This window comes from Aythya fuligula, chromosome 2 (genome assembly GCF_009819795.1).
Source record: "Aythya fuligula isolate bAytFul2 chromosome 2, bAytFul2.pri, whole genome shotgun sequence".
NCBI lineage: Eukaryota > Metazoa > Chordata > Aves > Anseriformes > Anatidae > Aythya > Aythya fuligula.
In genome coordinates this window covers 54,607,898-54,620,367 of record NC_045560.1, presented here as the reverse complement: position 1 = coordinate 54,620,367, position 12,470 = coordinate 54,607,898, and the positions used below count along the sequence as shown (strand labels likewise).

The 12,470-nt window shown below is 37.9% G+C and overlaps 1 protein-coding gene across 1 annotated transcript in view; it reads left to right on the top strand.

The window, feature by feature from the left end:
- The window catches only part of ADCY1 (adenylate cyclase 1), a 155,519-nt gene that overhangs the window by 69,831 nt on the left and 73,218 nt on the right, over nucleotides 1-12,470 (top strand). Inside the window, exon 4 of the mRNA XM_032183180.1 lies at nucleotides 2,586-2,697. Coding sequence (XP_032039071.1) covers nucleotides 2,586-2,697 — 112 coding nt within the window. The remainder of the gene's footprint in view (nucleotides 1-2,585; nucleotides 2,698-12,470) is intronic.

Sequence of the window (12,470 nt, the reverse complement as noted above, 5' to 3'; positions counted from 1 at the left end):
TAGTAATAACTCATCTGTCTAAAATCCAAAACAATTTAAGATTTTACTGGAATAGCCAATCTTCCTGATCCTTTGAATTTAGTGGTAAAAACTTGGTATGACAGAAAACTACAGGACAAATAATAAACACCTGGAATATGGGATTGCAGAGGTTTTGGTATAGTCCACAAGCAAAAGAGAATGATAGCTCCTCAGAGTCCATTCTCTCGGATGTGGGATGGAAGAATAAGAGTATTGCTTAGCCCCTGGGTAATGAGGCAACACCAGACTTAGCACTATAATAACTATTTAGCTTTACTAACCATTGAAGTTACACCACTTGTAAAGGAGAACTGCAGTTGACTCACGTGCAGGCCACCTCATTGGACAATAAGAAGTAACTTTTATCTGTTGTTTTCACTTTCTTTCCACTTTCATTTTCTCTTCTTTCTTTAATAGTCACAGTTTAATTGAGATTGTTTTGCTGATTTTTCACCAGAGTGTCCTAATGCCATTGTTAAGTTTTCTGTGGAATTAAGGCAGGGAGAGTCATATCCCTGAATGGTTGTTAAGAGAAGTGATAGCTAACATGTAGCTTCTCGTTTCTTGGTTCTATATATGTTAACACTTTTTAAAAACAAACAAACAAACAAACCAATTGTTTGGCAATCACTATGGAGCATCTCTTTGTATTAGCATAACATTGTATGGATTCTTATATGCATAAATAAGGTAGACATAGGTCACTCTATTTTAATCCTCACTAAGGATGTGAAATTCCATGATGATTAACAATTAAGTTACAGTGAATCAAGACTGCTTTACTCTTGAATGAGAGCATCTACAGGAATAATTAACGTGCCTTAACAATGATGTCACTCCTGTAGTTGATTTGTCTTTTCTTAGTATGTCAATGTTAGGTATGGCCTCCATTTAAGACTCACATTATTTTCGTGTGAATAATATATCCAAATCAAAGGAAAGGGAATTTCATTGTTACTTTGTCTTCTGCTGAGAAATAGAAATTTAAATATATTTGAAAATATGGTTTTGCTATGGAAATGTTTTAGGCATATCACTGTAACTCTGGCACGGTATATCTTGTCATTTATCTCTGTAGTACCCTTATGTGTTCCATGACCATAAAAAGCATTACTATTTTTTTTCTGTTCTCGCTCCCTGTGTCGGATCTTTCCACCCCTCAATAAATACCTTCCATGTTCTTTGTGTTCTAAATACTTGAGCAGGATATAACAGGAATAAAAATAAATAATAAAATAAAATACATCACATAGGTATTTACTTCTAAAGTCAAAACCCCATGTTTCAGCCCAAGATACCCTGTTCCATTTTTTAGGCATTTTACAATGAAGAGGAAGTGTTGGTACTGCCCCAAAACACTTGTAGTCCAAGTAGTAAGGGAAGAGGCAATGGATGGATACAAACTGGTGAAGAAGTGGAAGAGATAATGGTCAGCATGCTAGCTAAAATAAAACAAGCCAACTAATAAGTTTGAATTCCAGTTTTAAAATATCAGGGCTCCATGTGATTGTCAGGGGTTCACTCTTCCCAGTACTGCCACTTCTGAGTGGCAACAGACCAACTGTGAGCCAGTAGGCTCACAGTTACAGTTTTACAGAGCACTTTGTCTCTGTAAAAGCCCTGCTCAACCACTGTCTGTTTCCTATTACCTCTGCTGAAAAATGAGGGTAGATCATGTGTATTTCTGCTTACATTAAAAAAAAAAAATGCAGCAGTTGCTATGGTTGTAATATTTCATGGCAGAATTTGCTCTAAAAAAGGGCAGAGCATTTACTCACGGTCTTGCCTCCACCGTGCCTTGTCCAGACAGGAATTATATTTTGTATTTTTAAATAATATTATATTAAAGCAGTGATATACACACACACAAAAAAAAAAAAAAAAAAAGTTGCATATTTTGAAAATCTTATGCCAAAAATGTTTAACAGTAACCATATTACTGAACCTATTCCATTACCTGCGAAATGTATGTATGTAGTTAACTGCAGTATTAATTAGTTCACAACCATAACTAAACTATGACGATGTGTCTTAGCAAACAATAATTCCGTATTTTATCTTAGCTTGCATATAGTATGTTCTTTACATATTGTGGGTTCTTTTATTGGACTTCACTTTTGTGTAGAATTACCAGTGTCTTAAATCAAATATTGATTGAGAAGGATTAATAAATAATCTTTTAAATGTTTAAAAGTCTATCAAGAAACCCATACTGACTTATTAAGGTAGTTGTATGTAAAACAACCTTCCTCTTAACTGAAAAATGATTCATGAATGTACTGTCAGTGCTCAGTGATTAAAAAGTTGAGCTTTTGATGTAATTGTGCTTGCCAAGAGTGTAATGGTTGCTCTGTTAGCTGTTCACACACAATTATCACTACCAACCTGTGTCTAGTTCTCTACTTCAGATCGTTTCTGGCTTTATTCTAAGTAGCATTTTTGATAGCATTTCATGGTTTGCTTGAGTCTGTGTGTTGGTTCCGTATCATGCTATAAAAGAGGAAAATGAGAATGTGAGGATATCTTCTGTACTGATATCTCTGTGTCTTCTTCCTTTTTTACAGCATTTTGTTTGCAGACATTGTGGGGTTCACTAGTTTGGCGTCACAGTGTACTGCCCAAGAGCTGGTGAAGCTGCTGAATGAACTCTTTGGCAAATTTGATGAGTTAGCTACAGTAAGTACAACATTCTTCTTTCAATGTACTTGAAATTCCTTTCTGAATAATGATACATTAGTTAAATATGTTAGAAATCTGTAATAGATGGGTTTAGCCCTGTGTGTTACAAGTTTCTAAAGCTTATATTTTAAAATTAATATCCTAGAGAGAAAATAGCCTATACTAACTGTTTAGGAAAGGAGTTAAAATTGCTTTATTTAAATATATTTTTTGTGTTTCTTTGGAAGCCATTGGTGTTCTTCATTGGTCATGTTTACACTAAACAAGAAGGATATTTCAGTATTTAAATGTCTATCCTGCATGGAAAAAAAAAAAAAAAAAAAAAAAAGATTAATGGAAAATATGATTTTTTTGAGGTACAATATAAAACTACTTTCTGTGATGACAAGAAGCTAGAGAATCAAATTCACAGACAACACTCATGACAGAAATGATGGTAGCTTTTCAGAGGTTGTTGTAGGCATAATGAGATTTATAACATTACCTATACGTATGATATGGTCATTGCACTTAACTTTATGCAGACTCCCCAAGGAAAAAGAATTTGAGAGAAATGTTCCTTGCCTGTACTTCCTAGCAGTCTAATAGTACTACAAGCATTTGACAAGAAATGAGAGGCATGAACATTCCTGAAAAAGTTCACACAGCTGGTTTCAAATTACACTTAACAATATGCTAAAAATGTGTTTTCTCCATGAACAAAGCAAAACTTCATCAAATCTCTCTTGTTTGTTAACCTTGTCCTCAGAGCCTTCGTTGTTGAGAAGTATCACCTCTACATAAGTGATGCTTCTCCACTGTATGCAGCAGCCTAGAAGAACATATTTATTCAGGTCCCCAACATAAGTAGCATCTAAGTCCAAACTCGCCTTTTCTTAATATAGTCTTCTACATAAGAGATATGAAGTCTATGGACAATCAGTGGCTCTGTCTTGATAAAAGGCTCTCAGGTACACCAAGGAGAAAGATGCTTTCTGCTTCATAAGATGCTGGAGTTGAGGAAGACCTATTCTCTCCCATAGTTAAGCGGGGTATCTTTTGATCAAGTGCTATGTCCTGATTTGCACTCTGTTCAAGTCAGAACAGAAAGGAACTAATTTTTTTTTTTTTCAAGGAAAATGTGTCCTTTTTACAAGAAAAACAGAAGATTAACAGGAGATTAACTTAGATGCTGAGTAGAAAAGCAATGAATGTGGATTTTTATTGGGGGGGAGAGGAGGTGTGTGAATTTGTAACGTACTCATTTGGCAATGCCTCATGGGGAGCACAGGTTTCCTGCCTAGAGTACTTCAGATACATATAGATTTGAAATAAAAGGGACTTCCATGTAGCTGACCATTGTCAGGAGCTTAAATGTCTTAAATAGCTGTTTAAATAGCTGCTCTCCCTACTTTCATTTCATTACTGAATTTATCCTCTATATGGCAACAAGACGTCTAATAAGTTCTTTAAAAATTTACAGTGCTGTCATGTGTAGAGTCATCCTAGCCGTAAAACACAAGGCAGTGTAATAACACATCAGTTGTGATATAACAAACGTGCACATACAAACGCCCATGCCTGTGATGTGTTATGGCACTGAAGCAAGGGAAATGGCTACCATACCATTCTTGTTCCTTTAGTTCTGGCCAGGTACAGACAACTGGAGGTGTTAGTGACACCTGAAGCAAGGATAACAAACAGATACTGGATCATGGTGTGAGGTCAGTTGTTTTGTGGGGAAGAAGCTGATCAGAGACAGCAGAGGAGCTAAAAAAAAAATGACTTTTCTGTTCAGCCTGCATACATTCTCTTTCCAAATTTGAAAATAAATTTATCTTCTTTCAGCTATGTGGGGAAGAATTGTTATTTACTTGTCCTTCTAGTTCATACTGTGCTGCATCGGGTTGTGATTAGGGGGTCCATCCGTCAGGAGCAAAGTGGTCCAGCTTGGTTCCCACATGGGCAGCAGCTCCTTCCAGGTCATCTGCTCCTGTGTGGGCTCCTCTCTACGGGCTGCAGCTCCAGCCTGGAATCTGCTCCAGCAGGGGCTCTCCACTTAGAGTTACACATGGCCCTGCAAGACTGTTGTCATGCTCACAGCTTGTATCTCTTGTACCTTGTGATACAAGAGACAAGACACATTTCAGCTATATTCTAATTATTTTAACCATAAGTCATCTTATTAGTAAAGAGGAAGGATTTCTTTAGCATCCTGTGTGATAAAGAAGCATATTTGTTTTCAGGTAGTTAAAGAGAGCAATAAGGTCTCCCCTGATCCTCCTCCTTCTCTTCTCCAGATGAAGCAACCCCAGTTCCCTCAGGCACTCCTCATAGGACTTGTGTTCCAGGCCCTTTTTCTGCTTCATAGCCCTTCTCTGGACATGTTCCAGGGACTCATTGTCTTTCTTGTGGTGAGGGGCCCAAAACTGAACACAGTACTCGAGGTGTGGCCTCACCAGAGCAGAGTAAAAGAGGACGATCACTTCCCTTGTCCTGCTGGCTATGCTATTCCTGATGCAAGCCAGGATGCCATTGGCCTTTTTAGCCACCTGGGCACGCTGCTGGCACACATTCAGGCAAGTGTTAGCCAACACATCCAGTTTCTTTTCCTCTGCACAGCTTTCCAGCCACTCTACCCCAAGCCTGTAGTATTGCATGGGGTTGTTGTGGCCAAAGTACAGGACCCAGGACTTAGCCATGTTGAACCTCATCCCACTGGCCTCTACCCATTGATCCAACCTGTCCAGGTCCCTCTGCAGGGCCTTCCTACCCTCCAGCAGATCGACACTTCCCCCCAACTTGGTGTTATCTGCAAGCTTACTGAGGGTGCACTCTCAATTCCCTCACCCAAATCATCAATAAAGATATGAAAGAGGATGGGCCCCAACACCAGCCCCTGGAGAACACTACTGGTGATCAGTTGCGAGCTGGATTTCACTCCATTCACCACCACTCTCTGGGCCTGGTCATCCAGCCAGTTTTTAACCCAGCTAAGAGTGTACCGGTCCAAGCCATGGGCTTGCCATCTTCTCCAGGAGAATACTATGGGAGACCACATCAAAGGCCTTACTAAAGTCTAAGCAGACTACATCAACTGGTCACCACCAGATGGGTTAACTGGTCATAGAAGGAGATGAGGTTGGTCAGGCAGGACTTGCCTTTCATGAACCCTTGCTGGCTGGGCCTGATCCCCTTGTTGTCCTGCACATGCTATGCATTCAAGATGTCCTTTTCCATCAGCTTTCCTGGCACCGAGGCCAAGCTGAGAGGCCTGTAGCTCCCCAGATCCTCCTTATGACCATTCTTATAGATGGGCATCGCTTTAGCAATTCTTCGGTCACGTGACCTCTCTGTTTGACCATGACCACTGAGAGATGATGGAAAGTGGCTCAGCAATCACACAGTTCAGGTAGAGTAGCAGGTCTCTAACTGTTTCCACATGAATTGTGAGGGGTTTCTTCTGCTCCTTGTCTCAGACTTCCAGGTTGAGAGGCTGAGTACCCTGAGGATAAGTGGTCTGAAAAAGTAGGCATTAAGAACCTCTGCTTTTTCCTTCTCATCAATAGTCATGTTCCCCCCTGTGTCCAGTAAAGGATGGAGAATCTTCAATAATTTCCCTTTCAACTTCTGTCTTTCTGCACCTCAGACTTCTAAGAATTTCCTTTTACAAAGAGATAAGGATAGATGAAATTTAGTCTCTTTCAGGATATCAGTATTCTGAATGAAAGATTTATTTGTTCTTACCACTTACGGCATCTCATCTGTTAGTCAGATGGAGGCACTGAAGTTTTCCTTGTTCTTTGCTTTTGCAGTTATGTATGCCATCAGACTTTGCCAGTATTTGTAGGCTAAATCTATTTCTTTCCATTTTAATTTACTATATTTTCCTGATTACCTTCTTCGCTTCTAAGGATCTTGCTGCTGAGCCTTAAGCAAAGGGCCAGTAAATTACTTTTCTTGATCAGATTGTGTTGTTTTTTGTTTTTGGTTTTGGTTTTTTTTTGGAACTGTGTCAAGAACTGTCAGTCCTTCCCTGTGCTGTAGAGCCAGCTAGTCCTGGAAACAATCACTTTAAAAAGTTGATTCTACTGAACCTATAGAATGTTTTTAGTTTATATAACTATGTTATATTTTAAACAAATAAAAATATGTAAAATTTTGTGGGCTGGTTTAGATGGGAAAGTTAGTGTTGGAAAGCATGAACATACAGGATGTGATCTTGTTTGTGGAAATTGGTAAGTGTGCACTAGGGGGGGATATTTGCAAAGGATAAGTTTAAAGAGATTTGTCTCCCAAAGTTCCCTTGAGAGTCAATGCAGAGACAGAAGCCCACTGAGGCAGATAGTGCTTGTAAGCTTGAATCATCCTGCTCATTTGGAGAGGTCTCCTTGAGAGACCTAAGAAAGCGTCCCTAGACTGAAGTTGTGTTAATGAATATGCCTTTGACTATATAGGAACTGGGATTAATGATGTGTATGGTGTTAAGCTGAAGTTGTTAAAGTTGTGTTGAAGTTAAGCTGAAAATTGTCTGTGGGACAATTTTTCATCGAGGAAGCTAACATCACACACTTAGTAGGAACATACAAATGGGTATGTACTACAGAAGAGGTACCTTTTCTGACCTCCTTCATAGTACTTTTTAGGCTAGAGAGTACTGTGCTTCCTATGTCATTTCTATGTCATATCTCTTGTCATGATTTGTATGCTTGTTATGAATTATCATTTTCTTCCTGAGCTCATATTCCGCAAATCTGAGATTTGCTTCTTTGCATTGGACCATGATGGATTTTTCTGATCAGTTCCAGATGCCTGCAGTGTGGGCGTTTGAACTGAAACTCCTGCAGCCGGCATAGAGAAAGGTATTTCTGGAGTTCAACAGGTGTCATCCAAATGTGATGCCTAGTTGCAATCCAGAAATGCCAAGTTAATTTCATTATTAAAAGGGCAGTTTGGTTGATAACCCAGGTGCACACTTTACTTGTCTAATGTACCCTGCGTAAACACACTCCTATATATGGAGTCTTTTGTGACTAGAAGGGCTGTGTCTCCTGTGCTGGAGGCCAGCAGCACTATCCTCACAGCAGTCAGCTTTGCTCATCTCAAAACTTACTTTTTATCTCCTTGAAATTTCTCTCTGGAAACTACTTTCCTTATAGCCAGGTGAATACACTAACTTGCTAGTTCTTTTCATGCAATCATTTTTCAGTAATTCTTGCAGGCCAAGGGAAATGGACATTTCCAGTGATTAGGTATTGAATATTTTCCATGATTTTTTATTTAGAACATGACTGAATTTCATGTTTTGGTTGGTGCACAAAAGTGACAGCTTTTTTAATCCTCTCTGTTGTGGTAGAAGAAATCAGAAAAATTATCAGTTTCCTGAAATTTAGAGCTTAGTTTTTCAACTTTTTTGTAATACATTTGTTTTAGACTTGTTTCTCCTTGGATGTTGATTAGAAAACAACATTTTACAGGATTCTTAATGAAAGCTAAGTAGGAGACAAGCATGCATATCTGTCATGATGATTGTGTAAAATATTCTTGTTAAGATCCTTTTTAATTTCCAATTATGCGAATTAACCTACATGACTGTTAAATGGGTTCTCACTCTCAAAGACTGAAACAATATAAGTATTGTTAAATTAGTTTCCATTCAAAATAGGGAGGGGCTTTATGGTAAGAATGGAAGTTCATGTATGAGGTCGGACAAGAGATGTAGGTTATTGCAGGTCAACATATATAGTTGCCCTTAAAATGAGAGAAAGTACTTGAAGCAAAATGTCTTTTTATTGTTATCCTGAATAGTTCTACATGTTTTACATATATATTAATATGGCTCCTGTGATGGCAGATAAAGTATCATGACTTCACAAATACATTATTAAACTACAAGCTTAAATATGCTTATCTGGAGATGGCCAGTTTTCCTCAATCAGAACCTAACAACCACTTGCTACAGTGCTTCCAATACTGAAACCAGATTTGTTTTTTTTCCTACTGTTTCTATCACTCTGTAGAAGCTCTTGTTAAGCCTATACTCACTCTTATTGCTCTGAATATTTCCCCATTATGCTGCCAAATCAAACGTGATGTAGTGCTGCAGTTAAGTTAGCTCATTCTCATTTTTTTTTCTCTGTTTGTCCATTTTATGCTGAGACAAATTGATGTGTGAGTACTTGTCACTTTTACCTACAGGTTGGCAAAGTTACTGTATATTTTCAGGCATTATTCCATTAAAAGTTTATCAGAATGATTATATGAAATTTTAAACCCACAGATCAAATGTAGTTGAAAGAAATATTAAAATATGCATGCAGTAATTGAAAGAATTCATAGAATCATAGAATGGCCTGAGTTGGAGGAGACCTCAAGGATCAGCTAGTTCCAACCCCCGTGCCATAGGCAGGGATGTCACCCACTAAATCAGGTTGCCCAGGGCCTCATCCAACCTGGTCTCAAACACCTCGAGGGATGGGGCATCCACAACCTCTCTGGGTAACCTGTTCCAGTGCCTCACCACCCTCTGAGTGAAGAATTTCCTTTTAACCTCTAATCTAAATCTCTTTTAGTTTGAAACCTTTACCCCTTTTCCTATTGTTATTTACCTGAATAAAGAGTCCTTCTCCATCCCTTTTATGAGACCCCTTTAAGTACTGAAAGTCTGTGATGAGGTCACCCCAGAGCCTTCTCTTCTGTAGGCTGAACAGCCCCAGCTTGCTCAGCCTGTAGGAGAGGTGCTTCATCCCCTTGGATTCAGTGAAATTTTCTAATTGGTAGAACAATTTTCAAAAATGCATTACCACTATTAGCACACTGAAGTGTAATGTAGCTGGTGGTAATTTTCATGTCACTTCACTACACTTAGGATGTGACTACAAACTTTATCTGATAAGACGGATTCAATTCTCTGTCTCATAGGGTGGCGCACTTCCAACACAGTTATTAAAATAGATTTGAATACTACACAGAGAAAGCATGTTGGTAAATCTTTCTGTTTTACTGAAGAAAAACAAAAAAGTAAAAAAAGATAAGTGACATTACTGTTTACTGTTAATGAAAGCACGAGAAAACTGCAGGATCTTTAGCTATAAGGAGTTAGATGAAGTAGGCTTGAATTTTATTTTATTTTTTTTTCGACAAAGAGTGCCCTTTCAGAGAGGATTCAAAGAAGGGTTCTGAGGAGTGTTTCACATTTGAATCTAAAACAACTTCTTCATCATTTTATGAATTTACCTACTTGTATCTTTTGTGAATACTGCTGCACTGTAAGAGATTTTCACTGGGTTGTCCTTTACATGGAATGTTTTGGGCCTTGTTTTTCTCTAGTGTCCTTTGGTACACAGAACAGAGTTATTGAGCTGTGAGGGGGACAAGATCTTTTATATTTTGTTTAATATTATAAGGGAATGAAATATGGTAGGAAAGTGTAAATATCAGAAACATAATCTAATGTTTTACAAAGGATGTCTCATTCTCACCATTAACTGAAATTAATAACTTGGTATAATATTGTTCAGTTGCACCCTAAAGCCTTCTGACTAACCCTATCCAATTCACTGCCTTTTCTTCTAAGTTCCTGAAGGAGGGTGGCCATTTCTTTAACAGCATAATGCTGTACATGCCCTTCCAAAGGCACTTGGAACAGTAAGTCATGTACTATGCCTCTCTGCAAAGGAAGGAGTGGATTATCAATGGGGATACAGGGATACAGGTACAAAGGGAACAGGTATGTTAGAAATGGCTCAGGAATATGGGAGTATCAACACCCAGATATTTTCTGCCAGGCTAAGCTCAAATGCTTTGAAAGAGAGGACTCAAAACTTGCATCTTGCCCAATTAGACTTTCAGGTTCAACCACATTTACATGTATTAGTATATTAATAGTTCACAAGATCAATATTCTAATTTGCATTATTGCATATGTTGTATGTGTGTTTGGGATATAGGTAAATTTTTAATCTGTGTGTCTGTGAATGTATACATGCACATATGTACGAATGCCTATATTTGTGCTGCATGATATATATGTGCAGCATGTTAACTGAAATATTATGTTTTTTTTTTCCTACTTCTGTTCCAATCTAACAAAAAAGTAAAATAAAATTGAATAGAGACTTGATTCCAGCTTTTGAGGATGTTGTAGAAAATACTAATCTTTCTGCAAGTCTCTCTAGTGTCTTTATACACATCTGTAATATGGATAAATTTATGTTAATTTCTAGAGTGATTCAAAGCTTCCTAAGCCAAATTTCTATTGAGATTAACAGCACTTTGGCCTAGAGTGCTATAAATTTTAAATATGCTGTCCGTATAAATACACTGAAAATAAGTTACAGTGCTAACAGGGGTTACTTCTGTCTTGTTCTTGTTCAAATTTCCATATGTTTCATTGATCTCTTTGGAAGCAGAATGAAGTTCTAGGTTTGTGAAGAGATAAATACTAAATGCAATTTATTGCCATTTTACATCTTTGGGGAGTTTTAGAGGTGCGTTTTTTGTTTTGCCCTCCTCCCCCAATAGTTATTTCACTAAGGAAGGACTGTAACTGATGCGTTTGGCCTGTGTCATTGAATTAGGCTTGGGCCCCTGAGGATTAGAGGGACAGCTGGTGTAAATTAATGCATTTCCCCTGAAACACATGATACCATGCTGATTAATATGAACTGAAAATTTGATGCCTTTTGTCTACCTGATACAAATGGTGACATCACTCTTTCTGCAAAACACATTTAAAACAAAACAAAACAAAAACAAACACCTAAAACAACTACAAAACCCTCTTATTTGTAATGGACAGATAGAATAAACTGTTCTATGTCAGTACTTGTCTAAAAGTGTAAAGGAAGCTCTTAGCAACTTTGAAGGATCCTTTGCCTTCCATGCTGGTCTTCTACTTCACTCTGACAAACACTGTGAATGTCGGTTGTGCCAGGGGGAATTCTGCAGATCTGCTCAGGAATACCTTGGTAAGGAACAACAGGTGGGCAAGCTGCCTGGATAATGCTGTGCTAATCTCTGGTGCTTTTTGTCATGTTCATAAAACCAAATTATCAGCTGTTTGTAACAGGCATTGCTTGTATTATCTGTAACTAGAATTTATACCTATCACACTTGAATTTGTCACTGTTGCAAGTGTGAAAAATATTGTTGAGTCAAGGGCTTTTTTTTTTTTTTTGGAAGGTGCTGAGGAAACAAAACAAAGAGAGGAAAAGAGTTTGTTTTGTTAATTTGCTTATCAGTGCTTATAAAGATTGCTCTTATAAAGCTGCATCTCCTTCCTGGAATTTTGTCTCACATAGAGAGGAAAAGAAAACAAGTGATTTTGCTAGAGATTACCGTATACTAATTGATGATTATAAACAAGAAAAGTGGAGATAACATCTGATAAGGAACAGAGTAGTGTTTTCAAAAACACCAGGTGATTTAGCCATATATCTTCCATCAGAATTGATGTGTTTCTAGACAATGCTTTAGTTTTATTTTCTTTTATTTTTCATTTGCATGAGTAATGAAGTGACATGAGAAAGTGGAAATGGATTGAGCTCTGTACTGTCTTTTCCTTTCTCAAACTATCTACCAGTCTGCTAGACTGTGCTGTGCCAGTCTGATAGAGTAATTTCCTGTATCCCACTGTAAAATGTGAAGTACTGGTCTATAGCACAGTAAACTCTCTAAGAAAAACAAGTAATTTGAAATGAGCCATTTTGGACATAGACACTGAAGCAGAGTGAATACTGATCAATTAACACATACATATTATCCGCCCCAGATTACTGAAATGGCTTTTC